Source organism: Phacochoerus africanus, chromosome 2 (assembly GCF_016906955.1).
Source record: "Phacochoerus africanus isolate WHEZ1 chromosome 2, ROS_Pafr_v1, whole genome shotgun sequence".
Taxonomy (NCBI): Eukaryota; Metazoa; Chordata; class Mammalia; order Artiodactyla; family Suidae; genus Phacochoerus; species Phacochoerus africanus.
Window position 1 is genome coordinate 170,640,950 of NC_062545.1, and position 19,967 is coordinate 170,660,916.

The following is a 19,967-nucleotide window of genomic DNA, read 5'->3' on the forward strand; positions in this document are numbered from 1 at the left end:
CCAGTGGTGAGGGATTTGTGGACATGCATGGAAGCACACATACATCTCAATTAAACTTAGCATTGAAAAAAACAAAGCTAAAATTCATAATTCAGAGAAAGAACATAATTGGTCCAACTGCCAAGACAAAGCAACAATCATGCTAGGAGTAGAACCTCATAAAACTTTTGTACCAAGAAGTGCTTTTGTAGTAATCAAAGCATCTCTCTTTCCATTCAGGTCTAGATATTAAAGTTATTTATATACTGATAATCAAGCACATATCCAGGAGCCAGAACAAAATCTTGCTTACATCTGTACATTTAACAAAATTTTCTAATTTCTCATCATTAAATACATCCTGGTAGGGCCCATACATAATATCTAGTGTGATTATACACACAAGCAGATTCCAGTAAGACAAAAAGACTTTCTATAGAAGACAAGTCCCAACTTCCAACTGAGCCCACTAATTTAAAAAAAACACTCCTCACGTGATTTAAAGTTAATTTTTCCTCCCAAGATATTAACCTCTTCTGCTACACAGTGACGTTTTAGAAGAAGCTCAGCAGGCACTGCACTTGGAAAATTCTACCGTGCTGGTTTTTCCATCATGGGCCCTGGCTTTTCCTGTTGACCATCATATCCAGGGCATAAATTGGGCAGATCAAGCTCTTGAATATACCCTGACCCAAATGCAGAATAGAAAAGACTGATATGAGCTGCTGCTCAATGTTTTCACTATAAGACAAAATAACAGAAAACTCTCTTTGATTCACTTAGGTTCTAAAGGTGCTATCCTCTGGATTAGAGAAATGGTTCAGGGGGAAAGGAGAAACCCTAACAGAGCCACATTTTTCTTTGGACTTTAGGAAGCTCAGAGTGAACTTTGTAGCTCAAGTTTAGTTATGATTATGAGCACATTACCCTCACCTTTTTCTTAACCCTCAATTTCCCAATATTACTTTTCCTTGTTTTATATATTTCTGTCACTCATTGCTTATTTTTCTGAGAAATGGGGTGACTAGTTTTAAATTTTAAGTAACTACAGAGTTACTGAAAGTTTTAAAGACATGAGAGAGGTTCTGCTTCTCCTTTACCTAGTTTCCTCCAATGGTTACAATTCACATAAATATAGTAAAGTATCAAAACTAGGAACTTGGCATGGATACAATGCGTGTGTGTAGTTCTAGGTCATGTTATCACATTCCTAAAACTGTTACCTCCACTGCAACTGAGATACAGAAGGATTCCATCACCACAAATCGCCTTTGTTCTATCCCTTATAGCCACGCCCACTCCCCTCCCTGGCAACCACTGATTTGTTCTCCAAAGCCATAATTTTGTCATTTTGAAAATATTATGTAAATGGGTTATGTAGTAAGCCAAGGTGAATTCTTGAAGTACATTTATTTGCTCATGCATCTCTTTTTCTCTAGATCATTTCAATTTTCTATTTTATTCATATATTCACTTATTCAAGTGGAAGAGTCTGGGCTGGGCCAGTCATTGTTGGAGAGACACAAAGATTTCTGAGCACCTCTACTGTCTAGCAGCTTATAATTTGGTTTAGGAGCTAAAAGCCAATAAAATTGATTTTGAACTTCTGGCTTCCAGAACTGAGAGTATGAATGTCTATTGTTTTAAGCCACTGCATTTATGGTAACTTGTTATGGCAGCCATAGGAAACTAATACACTCCCCAATAGCCAGGACATTGCCTTTCTGATACATGGCAAGTACTCAGGAAATGTTTTATGAACATCTTTGAGTTTAGAATAAAAGGAAAAACTCTTCTAAAAGGGAATCCCTGGATGTCTTCATGAAAGCAGGATATGAATTATTCCTTGAGAAATTAGGTGAATTACAATAAGAAGAAACGGAGTAAGAGATCATTTTAAGTGGTGGGAATAAGATGGACAAAGCAAGGAGACACGTAAGCCTAGACAGGAGGGCAATGATGTTGGCCACGTTCAGCTGGCACAGAAGAGGGTCCTTATGCAGAAAAGTGGGGGAAGAATTGCAGTACAAATGCCCTGGTTCCCTCATTTATCAGCTCGTGTGTGGGTTTTCATTGGCTTTCCTCCAACACAACCAATCTCACAATGTGGGGAACTTTTATAGATTAAGACCACGCACAAGCAGTGATATTCTGTGATGTGCTGTAAAAATCCAAGTGGGTTCTCTTGGATCCCCTGCCAGAAAGCTATTTGGAGCCTGGGAGGACAGAAAGAACATTTTCCCTCCCCTGGGAAATGGCTCTATGAATTACCAACTAACTCTTTACCACTGTCTTAGTTATCACTCCACAATAGTTCTAACTCATGACATACCTTCGCCAGCTTAGTGTGGATGTGGTAATTTACATAGCAAACTGATGGGCTTCTTGTCATCTGTCTCCAAGGACCCTAACACTCACTTCACTCCCAGTATTTCAAAAGCAAATATAGTCAACCCTGTTGTATGGCATATTCTCTCAGGATCTGTTAAATGAGCACATCAGCACATCTGGAGCATACTGATAATTAGTGTTTGTAGTGTTGCTGGTGATCCTGAGATACTATAAGGTCTTGACAGGCCCTGTGAGCTCTCAAAGGCAAAATCAAATTACTTCAATACACTTGCTTCTTTACCAGAATTCTACATTATCCAGAGCTTTCCATTCCCCACCCACATTAAAGAACAGAGTTTTCCATAATGGCAATTTCCAATAATAGGTTCCCCCCAAATCCCTGCCTATTTATCTAACATTATCTTCAATTTTTTCAAGGGTAATTGCAGAAAGATTTGGAACTTAAGAGACTACATAGATTTTGAAGCAGAGTTAAGAGGTAGCTCAATGGAACAAAAGGAAGATTTTTTAAATGGCCCCAATAGGAATTTAATACATTTTTGAGTGGAAATAACAAAGCTTACTTCATCGAAGAAAAATGATAATTGAATTAATTAGACAAATTGGATAGTAATATGGATAATAATCAAACTGAATCTGTACCCCATGTGATGCCATAAAACAAATTCTAAATGGATTATTTGGTTACTATAAACAACAATATCATTAAAGTACTAGATAAAATATAGATCCCTATGTTAGGAAAGAGTATGTGAGGCATGACATCAATGCCAGAAACTGCAAAAGACTGACACATTTGAAGACAAAATTTAAACATGTGAATGAGATTTTTTAAAAAAAGGTTAAAGGGTAAATAACAAAATAAGAGGGAAAAAATTACAACCTATATGGCAAAGAATTAACCTTTTGGAGGTGATTCTTAAATTTAATCTTAAATTAAAGGGGTTATAGTCCAATTCAACTAAGCATTCATAATCTCAGGCTCTGAAAACAAGGGTAGGGAGCCTATTTATTGGATTTTCTGGACAAAGAAGGAAGTAGCCCCCAAATCTTGTACTACTGCTCTTTTACAGGACAGTCTTCCTTGGAATGGACGCCCACACTAGTACTGACAAAGAAACAACAAAGCATTAACCGCGGTTACATCCAGGTTTGGGGGGGCTGGGGTGAATTATTTTTTTTCTTTTTCTTGTCTGTATTTTCTAAAAGTTTTCAAATTGAATATATCTTGTTTTGGAAATAAAGGAAAAAAATTTGTAACAGCCCTGGTTTTTAATTTGAAGCAATAAAAACAAATTCTGGCTGTTTAAAGAAAATGGGGCATTTACTCAGAATGCACTGGATAGCTCACTGAATTACAGAGAAGGTGGAAAACCAGGCTTGGGCTGGAGTGGACAGAAAAATCTTCCAAATCACATTCCAAAGTCTGTCTGGAGAGAAGTCATCAGTTATTCCATCAAGCATTAGAAGGTAATATTTAGGCCACTTCCATCTCTGCACCAGGAACTTGATCTTGGAGCAAACCCAACTGTCCCTACAACCAGAGAGACCAGTGCTACCTCTGCCTCTTACTGTCACTTAGTCCTTAGTCAAAGTCAAGGGGCACAGTTGGCAAAATAATCAGGCCTGGGTTAGGTGCCCACATCCAGGATGTCAGAGAAAATCAAACATTTGGCATTTTCAGCCTTTATAGTGGGCAGGTGTCTCTTCATCTCATTCAGACCCATAAAGCAGAGAATCCTCTAGACAGAAAAGTGGTTCATATGATAGTGGTCAAGAGAATAGTAAATGGCCACTACACAAAGTATTTTAGAGATTTTAACAAAAATACAAAGGGAGGTAGGAATGTAAAAAGCAGCAGTAGTTTAGAGGAAATGGTGATGGGGTGAGCATAATTCAAGCAGGCATGATACCTCCACATGTTGCAAATTATCTTCCTCTCCCCTTAAAAATCAGATTTTCCCCTTAATTTTATTATGTCTCTAAGATTCTCTGCTAATTAATATATTATTGGGGGTTAAACATACTTTTTAAAAGTGAAAATTCATTTGTAATAGTTGACATGTTATTAATAACTTACAAATGAATTAATTTGGTCATACTGCTTTTTAAATTCTAGCCTCAGAAAGCACCACCATTTCCTATCTTGGAATAGAGATGAGGAGAGGAAGGAATATTAAGAGCCCATGGTAGGCCCAGATAAGGGGGTACAAAAATGGAGGATTTAGGGTCAGGTGAGAACGTAAGAGGCCTGAAGAGACACAGGTAATGAATGCAAAAAAGGTGCAGAAAAGAAAGCAAAAAATACCAGAGACAGACATCTATAGAAATTTGCTTAAAAATCTGTCAACCAATAAGATGAAAGCCACTGTCAGAATGGTCATCATCAAAAAGTCTACAAATTACAAATGCTGGAGTTGGTGTGGTGAAAAGGGAACCATTGTACACAGTTGGTGGGAATGTAAAATTGGTGTAGTCCCTATGGAAGACAGTACGGAGGTTCTGTAAAAAGCTAAAAATAGAATTACCATGTGAACCGCAATCCTAATCTTAGGCATATATCCAGAAAAGATGAAAACTCTAATTCAAAAAGATATATGTACCACCCACCTTCATAATAGCACTATTTATAATAGCTATGATTTGGAAGCAGCTCAAGTGCCCATCAACAGATGACTAGATTAATGAGGTATACGTGTGTGTATGTGTGTGTGTGTGTGTATGATATGTGTTCTGGACTCCAAGCTGCTGCTTGTTTTTCTCACACACACACACACACACACACACACACACACAGGAATATTACTCAGCCATAAAAAAGAATGAAATATCGCTATTTGCAGCAATGTGGATGGACATAGGGAATATTATGCTTAGTGAAATAGGTCAAACAGAGAAAGACAAATACTATATCACTTGTGTGTGGCATAAAAAAAACACACACATGAATCTACATACAAAACAGACTCCCATAGAAAAAAAACTTATGGCTACCAAGGGTCAGGGAGCAGGGGACAAATTAGGGGTATGGGACTAACAGATACAAACTACTATGTATAAAGTAGATAAGCTGCAAGGATGTACTATACAGCACAGGGAGTTATAACTGGTTCTAATCTATAATGGAATATAACCTGCAAAAATACTGACTTGCCATGCTGTACACCTGACGCTAACACAATATTGTTAATCAACTATACCTCAATTTAAAAAGTGAAGGAAAAAAAAAAATTCTTCTTCATGGACCCAAAATGTGGACTATTATTGTTCTAATTAAGTCACTTCATAGGCTAATTATTCCAAAATTTAGAAGTTATTTTAACAATAGCTTAAGTTTCTTACCCATGAAGTCCAATAGAAGCACTTAGGTAGGAGCACCGTGTTTATCTCAGGGCATGTGCCCTGAAGGGAATGTTTATCCAGTTTGAAATGATGTGCTGGACGCATGAGAGAAGGCTGGCCAGCTTCAGAACCAGGAATAAATGTGTTCTTCCTAAGGGATGCTGTGCCTCACATCTGTGATGTTCACTTCCTTGCACTGGCTGCTAGAAAATTGAGTCAAATTGAGGCCAGTTCCAGAAAAGGAAGCAGAATATTATATTATTTATGACATGTGTTCTGGATTCCAACCTGCTGCTTGTTTTTCCTATCCTTTTAGTATTTACCATCCCTCTTCCCTTCTCCCATATCAAGAAAAAAAACTGCAAACCATCTTAAAATATTTTTGTAATGAGGTAGGACAAGAACAATTAATATGGATATTGACATTTGCTTGGAAACCTAGAGTGTACATTCAAGGCACTAGCTCTTTATTCTGGTTAGACATCAGATCACAATCAAATCTTCCTCAAATTCTCTGTTGTCCTGGTAACTGCTCTCCATGGAGGGCAAGACTGCCCAAAAGGGTCTGCAAGAAGAGCAAGAGTGTATTAAGGAACTCCTTCTGCTGTTCATAACCACACAACAAGCTGTGCCAGAATGGTAGCACGGAGTTGTAGACAAGCCCTCCTTCAGGTTACTCGGGTAGCTGTGATGTATTCGGGCTTTGCTGCCATTAAGTGGCTATGTACATTATAATAACAAGATTGGCTATGGCACACCAAAAATATTGACAATGAATAGTACGTTGGATAATCACAGATTGCAAATCCTCTTAAATGCATTCGACTCTAACAGATATATTTAGACTTAGATGAACAGTAGCTGGGGGAATTTCTTAAAGTGTCAACTGGTGTGAATGAATAAAGATGGCTTTAAAGGAGCTATACTGCTTAGGGATTAAGGCCAACTGGAACAATTCACTTTTACAAAAACGCCTCCAAGCTCAAGAGAGCAGCCTTTCTTTATTTGATTGAGGCGTATACACTTCAATCCTTAGGACTTATGCTGGCAGCCCTGCAATGGTTCATTCCTCTTCGTTTGTACAAAGAAGAGTTTTTAATTGTGCATAAATGGGAGCGTGCAACTCCTATGAGACAATCTTTGTAGCAACAACAAAGAAGGAAAAAAATTTAAGTAGCCGTCATTTTTATTTTGGCTTAACAGATTTTAGCAGGAAGACTCTGAATATGAATCGGCTTCAATTTTAAATCCTAAAGAGAATTTCTGAAGCAGCCCATAAGGTGCCACTTTAGTCAGAGGCAATTAAAAAAAGCCTAGAATAGCAAGAAAGAAAATCACAAAGTTTGTTTGGAGATTATAGGGGGAAAAAAAGTTACAAATTATATTTATTCCATTCCTACATCCCCCTTCAGTCTATGTGCTCTTAGACTCTTACGTAAAATTCCTCCTTAATTTTTGGAGGTGGGAATGGGACAGGAGGAGGTCAGGGAAGTTTGTATTATTTAAAATTCCTTGTCATGTTTTAACCATGACAATGTCAAGTATGTTACATGCACTTAATAAAAGGGATGGCACAGACTTCCAGATGGTGTAGAATTTTCCCTGTGGGCAAGTGATACTTCTCAGGAGTCAAATTCTAGTTCTTCTTTGATAATGTGGGCAACACTAGAAAAAAGTAGATACCTATTAGAAGTAACTTCTCTCTGGGTCTTTTTCAGAGTCCTTAAGGACCACTGGAGAATGTATTTTCAAACTTAAATTCTTACAACACAGAGCTAGCTGGAAACTATTACAAATGCAGTTCCTAGAAGTGAAATGTCAACAGAGGGTACCCAGCTACTTGGATTTCCTGCAGGTATGGCTTTTAAAGTGGCCTTTACCATATTCTTCCAGCCTGAAAGAAAGCTACTTAATGAACCATAAAACTAATTATTATAAAATAAGGCTGAATCTGTATGGTAGCTGTTTACAATGTGGAAACTCATACTTTTTCATGCCTATTTTCTTTTAAAATGTATGCCCTTTTCCCATCTTTAATGTGTTCTGTATATGTAAAATAAATACCCTTCACAGCAGGACCCGGGCTCGGAGGCCTTAAAACCCAATAAAAGAGTCCTGTAGTTTAATGGTCCTTAAATGCTCGACATCTTTTTCACTTAATGTAAAATCCATCTGATCTAATAGCCGTGACTGAATTATAGATATATAATTTTTTTCTATTAAATGTTAATCTTCTGACTTGGCAGAGCAATAGAAGCTCTAAATTATTAAGAAGGCAATAACGTCTCTAAACTCTTTCCTGAATTCAGAATATTCCCAGGACTGCTATCTTGAAAAAAAAAAAAATTGCAAACCTGTCAAAATATAAAATAAAAATCGGGCCTATTAAGTACAATTTGATGCCAAATAATTATAAGGGGCATTGTTTTTATTGATGTCACTTTTATTATTTTACTTTATACATATTTATGTGTATGCATGTGTACACACACATAGATATCTAGAGAAGCAACCCTCACTAGTCTTGGCTCTTTTTCATTTACATATGACATTTTTGTAACCTTCCCTTTTTGGTTGAATTCATTCATCATCGATGTTTGTGCATGCAGGCATAAATAATGAAAATGCCCTCCAATGCATAAGTGATGCCATATGCCCAATTATGCTAAACACAAGTGCTCTCACTGCCCAGGGAGTCTTACTGGAATGCCATCTCTGCTGCAATTTTTTTTTTCTTTAAATCTCTACATTCATGACTCTCATGAGCCAAAGGTCCATATATGCAGTATGAAACAGAAGCCATAATAAGAAGCAAGTTAATATTTACCTGGAGAGGCTAGTCTACACTGTCTCGTTTGAAACAGCTAAGACCAAAACACAGGGAAGAAGAGAATTTCCAACAAAAAGTCTTAAAGTCTTAGATCCAGCTTAGTTGGGGACATCATTGAATGAAATGGGAGTTGAAATATCTATTTTCTATTTTGCACACCATGTATTTTATGGTGCCACTTGTTTTTTTCTCTTTCTGAAAATTATTCGTAATGGTGTTTTCCTCTCTGAAATTTATTCACAACATTTAGCAGCCAGGAGTAAGGTCCAGGGTCTCCTTCCCCTGCCAGACATGTGCAATTATATTTTGCACAACCATCATAGGCAACCCTCTTTCAATCCTTATTTTCGTGCCAGAAGTACTGCCATTTACTTTGAAGCACAGAACCTGTAAGAAGAAAAAAGATCACCCCAAGGTTGCAGAATCCAGTGATAAGGAAAAAAGAGGCAGCAAGAAGTAGTTTTCTTCCACCATGGTGAAGCAAATACTAAAAGAAGCTTGTAATCACTACTATTTCCCACTTGGCATTAGTGTAAGCAGGGAAACAAATGAACTGAGAACATGAACCATTCAGGTAGGTAAGAAGCTCGTGTAGATAAGAAGCTTGTGCATGAGAACAATTTTTAGGTCCTCATTAGAAGAAAGCTGGTAACACTAGGGCAAAAATGTGTTCATGTTCTAAAGCTGCAAGATTTTTAAAGCAGCAATGATTCCATGCACTTAGAATAACAGAAAAAAATGTTGGTTAGGGTTTAAACCAACCAAAAGAAAGTGTTTTAATAGAAAATAAGCTATAAGAAAGATTAAGCTAAATTTGTCTGGAATTTAGAACTGTGAAGGTGTAGCTAGTGACCACAGTCACCATATTATTAAATTTTAAGATGTTCATTGCATTAATATTTGATTTTATTTTAATAGTTCTTTATAACATTGACCTTCTGTCAAAAGGAATGAGCTTTTCTGATGAACCAGGAGTGATAAGAGAAAAACTAAGTGATGAATTGTAATAAAGCTTTCAACAAAGGACTTCAATAAGAATTCAGTGATTCTCTCAGAGAGCATTTACATCTTTGACAACAAATGATCTTCCTCTTGGCCTAAGTTCAGACTTCACAGTCTTTCTGAACACAGAACAGCAAAGAGACCAGCATCACCCATTGCCTAGGTTCCACTTGTTAACTATCTAAAAAGCTTCCCGCCTTCAGTGTTATACATACAGTTTCTGCCTCTGACATCCAAAGGTGAGTGAATGAGAAAACAGATTAATTTGAGGAGGTTACTTGATACTGCCCTCTACATAGCTAACTGAAAATGAATGTCATCATCTGTACTTTGCACCTCATTGTTCTCTACCCCAAATTCTCCAAAAATAGCAAGTGAACTAGTTTACCTCGCAAATCTTTTACAAGGATATTCAAAACAATATTCCACTGAAAACATTTTATTGATGGTTGAAGACAAAAGGAAACACATATAAACATATATAGGGGTTCCCTTCCAACCCTAATGAGGAAAATATGCTGAAATGTGAATATTCAGTTAAGAATATTCTCCACTCCAGAGCTTCAATAGGTAACCTAAAACTCATGAATAAAACTCATGCTGAATGACAACATTAAATATAAAAATTAAATAATCCAGGAAGTTCCCATGTGGTACAGTGGCTTAAGGATCTGGTGTTGCCACAGTTGTAGCACAAGTTGCAGTTGCAGCATGGGTTTGATCCCTGGCCCAGGAACTTCCACTTGTTGCCGGTGTGGCCAAAAAAACAAAAATTAAAGGCACTGCTTATGTAAACTGCGTATACCTACCTAAAGAAAAATTAATCCAGTTCTGACTTTTCACTGTTGTTTCCATGCTGAAGAAACAAGATGGCTTATCATTTGGTGGGAGAAGCTATTCTGAAGGTCCTTTGTCCTTGTTATTTCACAAAAATGAGATAAAAAAACTGCTTCAGGATGCTCAAAGATTATTTCTAAGACACACTTTACAATTAAAAAAAACTTGGCTGAAATGGTTCACTTGTTTAGTTTATTTGCTAACAGTCAAATTAGTAATTTTCAATCTGAACCATAAACAAAATATTAATAACAAAACATATAAACTTTCCCTTAATGAGATATAGATATAGTTAATAAAAATGGTTGGTTACAATATTTACTATAAACAAGTCCACTTTTATTATTTTCTTGCTATCTATATTCCTATAGTTTACTATTTTATTGCACTTTTGTCTAAAACCTTAAAGATCTGTCTTCTAAAATCAATTCTCTAATGCTAATTTTGCAAGAAAACTGCATTTCACATTATTAATCTCATTAGTGCAATTTTCCTATAAATAAGTACAAAACATTTGGAGGATGCATATATAATGAGTGCTTGGTTACTATAGTAGCAAATGTCAGAGTAATTACTAAAAAAAAGTCTAAAACTTTTGACACTTTGAAATATATCTAGCATACCATTTAGGCAAGAAAAGTTACCAGAAGAGAAAATCTGGATACTGTTGTAGAGATTATGAGGCAATTTTATTATAAATTCCTGATATGTTCTACCTTTGCCTGTTCTTAGCCTAAATGTAATTTAGCACTGCAAACCATTTGTGAAAAGAAATTTATTTAAAAATGCATAAAAGTTACTAGTATAAGAAAAAAATCTGTACCTCCAAAAGAACTCAAAGGCATTCATTAAGTTACTTCAATAAAAATGCAACTTGGCCAGCCAAGTCACTATGCATTCCTTGAAACTGCATTAAGTCTCATGGATTGACTGAAGATCTGAAGGATCTTTTGATCCATTAATTGAGTTTTGATTCAACTCAGTTAATTTCTCTGAAAGAAACCTTTAAATAATTATTTCGGGGGAGTTCCCGTCGTGGCACAGTGGTTAACGAATCTGACTAGGAAACATGAGGTTGCGGGTTCGATCCCTAGCCTTGCTCAGTGGGTTAAGGATCTGGCATTGCCGTGAGCTGTGGTGTAGGTTGCAGACGCGGCTCGGATCCCGCGTTGCTACGGCTCTGGCGTAGGCCGGTGGCTACAGCTCCAATTCGACCCCTAGCCTGGGAACCTCCATATGCCGCGGGAGCGGCCCAAGAAATGTCAAAAAGACAAAAAAAATAAAAAATAAAAAAATAATTATTTCGGTCTAACCCCTCTTTACACGGGTTCACTCAGATGGCTTCTGTTTTACTAGGGACACAACCATTTAAAATTAGGTAGCCAACCCAAGGCAAAGTGTTACACTGTTTGTCTAATTGTAAAATTAACATATATAGAATATAAGATTTGAACATATACTGAAAAACTCTGTAACATAACCGCCTAATTAAAAAAACCTACTGATGGATCAAAATATACTTTATTTTAATTATACTCGCACAGTGAGGCCTGGAAAGGCCATGGAGTTGCACACAGAATGCTCAGCACCCACAGGGAGAGCTGGTCGGCTGGTGGGTGCTGACGCTAGCACACAAGCCCCTGCCGCATCTGTATGATCTGGAGTAAAGCCGCCTGCACATCTTCATCCATGTGACCCTTGGCAAAAGGAAGAAAGGAGAGAAATGTTTTATGTCATCCTCATTTACATACAAATCCCTAAAGGCAAAGCCTTTATAATAGGGCCTCACTGGTTGTGATTCACCAAATACTAAATTCTCACCATGGCAGTGATATTCTAAAGAGTTTACTGGAAAACAGAGTAGAGCTCTACATAGAAGTAAAGTCAATTTAAAAACTGCACACCAGGGAGTTCCCAGAGTGGCGCAGCAGAAAGGAAGCAGACTAGTATCCATGAGGACATGGGTTCAATCCCTGGGCCCACTCAATGGGTTAAGGAGCCAGCATTTCCATGAGCTGTGGTGTAGATTGCAGATGTGGCTTAGATTTTGCATTGCTGTGGCTGTGGCTGAGGCTGATTCAACCCCTAGCCTAGGGATGTCCATATGCCAGGGTGAGGTACTAAGAAGGAAAAAAAAAATCACACACCAGTTGCTCTTAACATTTATTATCAGAGAACAGAGGGACAAATTTCTCTTTCTCTTTTTACATAATGGTTTGATGACTGAGCAGTGTAAGTTATAGATGAGCAAAGTAAACTACAAGGAAATTTTTTTTTGCTTCGGCTGTTTTTTTCTTAATTACCAAAGTAATTAATGAAAAATCTCCATATTTATATTTTTAACATAGATATGATCATATATATTATTTTGTAACTTGCCTTTTCACCTAATGTCATAGAAATTTTTCCAAGTTATTTCCTTAAGTATTTTAAATTGCTGTATAATATTCCACTGTGTGGATGTATCATAATTTCTTTATCCATTCTCCCAATGATGGGCATTTATAGTTTCCAATCTTTATGGGCAGACTCCTAGAGAAGAAGTTGCTATGTCAAAAAAACAGGCTCAATTTTTCATTTTGCTAAGTACTACAAAAATTCCCCTCTATAGAGCTATAATAACAATTTACCCTCCAACCAAAAGGATATAAATGTCCATTGTCCACAATGCCCTAGCCAGTGGCATTGACCTACCATCTCATTTAATATTTGCCAATCTCAGACGTGAAAAATGTTACCTCCTTGGTGATTTGCATTTCCCCCATAACTAGTTAGGCTGAGATCTTTTTTTTTTGTTGTTGTTGTTGTTGCTATTTCTTGGGCCACTCCCGTGGCATATGGAGGTTCCCAGGCTAGGGGTCAAATTGGAGCTGCAGCCACTGGCCTACGCCAGAGCCACAGCAACGCGGGATCCGAGCCGCGTCTGCAACCTACACCACAGCTCACGGCAACGCCGGATCGTTAACCCACTGAGCAAGGCCAGGGACCGAACCCGCAACCTCATGGTTCCTAGTCGGATTCGTTAACCACTGCGCCACGACGGGAACTCCCGGCTGAGATCTTTTTAATGAATGTTATTCACTTACATTTAGAAAGAGACATTTATAACTTAAAAGATAGCAAGAGGTTGATTAAACACAAGTCAACATGGTGGGCTTACAAGATCCCCCTTCCATTTTTCTTTGCTTGAGCACTTGAATAGGTTTCAGCATAACACTTCCTATTAATATAAAAAGTTTTGTTTCCAAAATATGTTTCTATAAGAGCAGGATGTTTAAATTCCAAACATTATCCATAGTTGACTAAACTGAATCTCTTAGTTAACTTTATGATGCCAGAAGGCGAGACTATTTCAGATGCCAATTGCTTTTGTTATGTTTCATTAGGAGTTAGTAGAAAATAATTTGGAATTTCAGAAGCATACATGGTAAGTAGTTGAAAAGCTTGTTAGTTTGTGGTTTTTCAGCAAGAGTATGCTGTTCTTCCCTTGGCCATCATCAGACCCAAGTGAGTTCCTCACTCTCAGTAACAAAGATCTTCTATACTTTTCTACTATTTTCCTTCCCAAGAACTCCCCATCCTGCTGTCCATCAATAGTCTTCTCTAATAACTGCAGTAACAGTATACTTTCAAATCCCAGCTACCTTCTATCTACTCAAAAGAAAGTAGCCAGAGATACTATACCATACCATTCATTCTTTTCCATGGTTCCCCCTTCATCAACTATAGAAAAAGCAGGCTTTTTGATTTTAAGAATTCAGTATCATAAAATCTCTTCCTTTTCATTAATTTTACCTAGTTTTTTTAATATGACCATATCTGAAGCTTTCTCTCAACACCTATTTTTTTTCCAATGTGGACACTTCAAATCCTAAATTATTTCTATTATATCTCACCTGCCATTCTAACATTGTTTCTACTGTCTTCCCAGAAAATCTATTCTGAGAATTTTGGAGATGCTGATCCATAGGGTATCCTTCATGAGTTAAACATTTTTTCTTAGTGTGATTTTTTTTTTAATGGCTTTTTCATTATACCTCAAAGAAGGCAACTCGTTGTCTTATACGTCACGAAAGTTAAGGCTCAATAAATAAATAGTATTGATACTTTAACGGAACCAACATTGTTCTTAAATTATTACAATTCTGTCCATACTTTACTTGTCATCTTTTGCAATTTTATGGTATTCTCTACATTTCAAAGAAATTCTCCTGAGCTATGGAGAAATAATGAAGTCCTTCTACTCCTCTTTTAGCTGACAGCCATGTGTGGATGTCAAGGCATTACTTCCAGCTAGCAATACCATTAATGTGTGCTGCCATCACATGTTGCCAAACTGTCTATAAAATGAGTGACAAGCAGATGGAGACAACACTAAATTTAAGATGCTGTGTTGCCATACAGCTTTGTAAATTTCTCTGGGAGATATGCAAGCCATGATTATAAGAAACAATTATTTTAAAATAAGCATATGGGATACAACTACTTTAAACATCAATGACTTTCACATACATTTACTGGAAAATAAAAAATTATTTTCTCAGGGAGCTCCCATTGTGGCTCAGTGGGTTAACAACCCCACATAGTCTCCATGAGGCTACAAGTTTGATCTCTGGCCTCACTCAGTGGGTTAAGGATCCGGTGTTGCTGCAAGCTGTGGCATAGGTCACAGATGTGGCTCGGATCTGGTGTTGCCATGGCTGCAGTGTAGGTCTGCAGCTGTAGCTCTGATTTGACCCCTGGCCAAGGAACTTACATATGTCACAGGTGAGACCCTAAAAAAGAAAATAAATAAATAAATATTCTCTCTAAAATGTCATTCTTTTCAAAAGAGTGGTTCTTCTTTACCTGTGCAGCACTAAGAAGGTGTGTCCGATAAATTGCAATTACTTCTTGGTGCTGTCTGTCAGCATCCTAGAAATGTGGAGAGATGAACAGATCAGAATATTAGCATTTGCATTTTCAAACACATGGAGGCTTGTGACAATGCTGTCCTGAGGGTTGGGATGCTTTTTTTTTTTTTTTTGTCTTTGTCTTTTCAGGGCTGCACCCAAGGCATATGGAATTTGCCAGGCTAGGGGTCAAATCAGAGCTGTAGCTGCCGGCCTACGCCACAGCCACAACAATGCCACATCGGAGCCGCATCTGCGACATACACCACAGCTCACAGCAATGCCAGATCCTTAACCCACTGAGGAAGGCCAGGGATCAAACCCAAAACCCCATGTTCCTAGTTGGATTCGTTTCCACTGCACCACGATGGGAACTCCTGATTCTCTTAAACAGTAATATTATTAAAGTGTTCCTGATACCTCTTATGACAAACCACCTTGGACCTACCAGACAAAAAATTCTATAGTGTTAACAGCATAAACTTTTCTAATGAATATCTGAGAACATTCACAATGCAAGCAACACCACTTATCTTAGGTAACATGAAATTACTGCCTCGGTTCATATCTAATGCCATGAACTTATCCAGACACTTGTAAACTTATGTTTTGGATTATTGCAAAAACTTCTCATTTCACGTCAATGCCTCTAGATTGTATTCTCTTTCATGCTTCTAGGACTAAGGTAGCTCATTCCTCATGTCACTTTTGACTAAAAGACCGTGGATGATATTTCATTAGATATAAGAGAGAATTCCACTCATCAGTTTGATTCTCCATGGCCTCCACTACAGAGCCTCACATACAGCTCCCATGACTGAGCTGAGAGGCCTTTTACTGCCCCTGGAGATTGCTCGACACTTGATTCTGCCTCCAAGCCTTGCTTCACACTGTTTCCTTTTCCTGGGAGAGTCTCTATTTCCTTCCACCTTCCAGAGAACCATCCATCTATAAGTTCAGGCCAGATACTCTCTTCCTCTTTGAAACTAGCTCCCACCACGCCAATCATCTTTCCTTCCTGGGAATTAAATCACTTAGAATCTGAGACTGTATTCTCAATTCTATATTTGATATTTTTTTGTCTTGTTATTTTACTTTCCATGGACCTAGTTTTTGCCTCTCTAACTAGCCAGAACTCCTTGGGGACAGGATTGTGTACTCTCATTACCCCTGATAGTTCTTAGTACAATGTCATGAACATAATAACAAACATTTCCAATTACCAAAGAGACTTCCATATCCTTTAGATAAGATCCAAATCAGCAATATGTCATCACTAATCTCTATCCCAACAACATTATAAAATGAACAATTAAAAAAATTAATTTTCTGGAGTTTCCCTGTGGCACAGCATGTTAAGGATCAGGCACTGTTACTGCAACAGCACGGGTCACTGTTGTGAAGGTTTGATCCCTAGCCTGTGAACTTCCTCATGTGGGTGCAGTCAAAAATAAATTTATAAAATTTAAACTAACTTTCGGAGTTCCCATTGTGGTACAGCAGAAATGAATCCGACTAGGAACCCTGAGGTTGCAGGTTCAATCCCTGGCCTCGATCAGTGGGTTAAGGACCCTGCATTGCCATGAGCTGTGGTGTAGGTCATAGATGTGGCTCGGATCTGGCATTGCTGTGGCTGTGGTGTAGTAGGCCAGGAGCTATAGCTCCCCTGGGAACCTCCATATTCCATGGGTGTGGCCCAAAAAGACAACAAAAAAAAAAGGTAACTTTCTTCTATTCAAAAACAACTCATAACAAGTTCCTATACAATAGAAAAATATTATCCTGACAATTTACATTTGGTTGGGCTACATTTTACTTAGTATTTCCAAATATTATATATTAGTTTATTCAACTAAAAAGGCAAATAAAAAACAAACAAGGAATCAGTTCTTATTATCCTATTTTATGGACAATGAAGACAAGAGTTAAGGGAAATGTTCCATGTCACCCACTTTCAAGCGGCAAGGCTTAGAACTGAGCTCCCCACTTCAGCTTCTAACTCCACATGCTTTCTTTTTATATATAAAAGAGATACATATCCATATAGGTATCTACCTATGTATAAATCCAAATGTTTTCCTTTAATATATAAGGATAAAATGTATAAAACCATAGGAATGCTTACCTTTATTCATAAGGATAAAAGATTATAAAAAATTTCCTTTAGTTTAGTAGACTAATATTTTAGGGAATGTGCTACAGTTGGAAAGATAGCAGATTTGGAGTCAGCAAGCCCCAGGATTAAATCTGGGACCAACTATAATTGAAAAAATAAAAATCATTATTAAAAAATTTAAAAAAAATAAAAAAGGGAAATACTAAAAAAAAAAAAAAAAAAACCTAGCTGTTTGACCCCAGGTATATTTTCATCTTTGTTTCCCTAAGAATTAAATAGAGGAGAGAAAACCTTGATGAAGTTTAAAGATCAAGCACGTAAAATGTTTAGAGTAGTACCTGGTATACAATAAGCACCAAAAAAATGACCTTATAAATAGTATAAGTAATTGTAGCAAAAGTTATTACATTTCTCACATCTGAACACAGCCACAAATCAATTTTTTTTTTGTCTTTGTTGTTGTTGTTGTTTTTGTTGCTATTTCTTGGGCCGCTCCCGAGGCATATGGAGGTTCTCAGGCTAGAGGTCGAATTGGAGCTGCAGCCACCGGCCTACGCCAGAGCCACAGCAACGCGGGATCCAAGCCGCCGCGTCTGCAACCTACACCACAGCTCACGGCAACGCCGGATCATTAACCCACTGAGCAAGGCCAGGGACCGAACCCGCAACCTCATGGTTCCTAGTCAGATTCGTTAACCACTGCGCCATGACGGGAACTCCTCAATTTGTTTTTTTAAAGAAGCTTTTACAAACAAACAAACATGATCCTGCACAAAGCAGGTCCCAGGTACTCACAGCCAGCTGCTGTTGCAGGGACTTGACCTGGTGCTGCAGACTCTCGATCAGCTGACTCTGCCTCTTGCTGGGACTCCCGCTCGAGTAGGTGAGCTGGGAAAGGCCATTGAGCGCCTGTTTCAGTCTTTCCACATCATTAAGCAGTTCAGTTATCTTATAAAAAAAAAAAAACAGTTGTGGAAGAAACATATATTAGTCACTTATTCATTTATAATGAGCATCTTTACACAAAACTCATTTCTTAAGACACAAAACTTATCTTTATAGACCAGAAAGTTGAGGAATGAATACTGTCAAGATTGTTTTCAATAAATATGTACAATATACAATTTCCCCTCAGTAAGTTTCTTACAAAACATCACCAAATTAAGAACAGAGATGCCATATATCCTAAGATATGAGTGTGACTTCAGTCCTATTTTTTAGAAATATCTGAGTACCTATAAAGGTATGTAGGCTATCTGCTGGGTACTGTGAAACACAGGAAGTTAGAGGGGATTCTCTCCAAAAAGGTTTGAAAAAGTAAACAGTATGGCTCATTTAAGTCTAGAGTTAATCTAGATGCCTTATTCCTTTCAAGAATGCATAATTTTAGGCTACTTTGTATAAAGAGAAAAAAAAAGGGAGGCTGTTTAGAGTAATGGAAAGAACATTGGCTTCCAGGTCAGACAGATCTGATGTTTATTAGCTGTGTAAGCTAAGCTAAACTTCCTTTATTTTTCTGAGCATTAGTTCCCTATTGGTGCAAGGGAAAAATCAAATAAAATTATATGTCTGATACACATATACATATAAAATAAATGGCAACAATTTAGTAGATATTAAATAACTTGCAATTATAATTATATATTATTATTATATTCATAACTGACTTCCAAACAAGCTGAGAGCACTCCTGTTCTGGGTCACATGAGCAGATGTGTCAGAAGTTTAGTACTTGTACCTTTCCACTGAGGAGGGCTGGGGCTGTGTCTGCTCTTACTTGCTGTATCCCCAGCACTGGACACATAGCACCTGGCATGTAGAAGACATTTAATAATAATTTGCTAAATGGGTAAAACTGCACTCAATCTCCCCGATTTCTCATCTTCATAGTACATACTCTATTCAACTACTAGTTTCACAAATATTATTGATTTATTTATACTATAAATTGTACCATGAGAATGAACAATAGGAAGGAAAGATAAGTTATGAACTTACTCCTAGAAACTGGTTGGAAAGACCAACCACATCATTCTGACATGTGTAAATGGATGGAGAATCAAAACACGACATGCATTTTGGAAGAGGAAGGTTTACTGTAGGCTAGATTGGCCAATGAAGGCTTTAGAAAGGAGGGTGAGTGCTGAAGTGAGCATTAAGGAATGTAGAGGATTTAACTAGGTAGAAAGGAGGGGCAAGACATTCTTGGTGAGGAGGCAAATCTGTAGGAAGATAGAGGGAAAGAATGTACAGTGAGCTGGAGAGCTTGGTTCACTGGTGTGGGTACGAGTGCCCAGATCAAGTCTGGGAGGCTCCGCAGCGTCCCTACTTTTTTGCAGCCCAGAAACATAGTTTTTCCTCCTCCCCATTTAAGTACCCCAAAACCTACTGGGTTCTGACCACTAATTTTTGAGGCAAGTGACCCTTGAGTCTCCCCATCTTTCCTCAATTCTTGGCTGTACCAGCTGAGGAAAGAGAAAACTGCCTTTGATTTTTGTTTGTGTTACTTTACTTTTTCAGCTCTAATTTTCTTTGCACACTGGTAAAGTCAAAAGGTGATGTTATAATGGTTGCTTTGTTAAAGCTTTTATACACTCGTCTTGTGGGGTGCGACGAT

General features: G+C 37.6%; 1 protein-coding gene across 3 annotated transcripts in view; it reads right to left on the reverse strand.

Moving 5' to 3' along the window:
* Positions 1-11,844: 11,844 nt before the first annotated feature.
* Positions 11,845-19,967, reverse strand: part of UACA (uveal autoantigen with coiled-coil domains and ankyrin repeats) — a 97,327-nt gene continuing 89,204 nt past the window's right edge. For all 3 annotated transcript variants that reach the window (XM_047767195.1, XM_047767197.1, XM_047767196.1), the window contains 3 exons: positions 18,146-18,298; positions 15,191-15,256; positions 11,845-12,039 (listed from right to left, as the gene is read on the reverse strand). In XM_047767195.1, the coding sequence (XP_047623151.1) occupies positions 11,968-12,039; positions 15,191-15,256; positions 18,146-18,298 (291 nt within the window). In that variant the 3' untranslated portion in view covers positions 11,845-11,967. The remainder of the gene's footprint in view (positions 12,040-15,190; positions 15,257-18,145; positions 18,299-19,967) is intronic.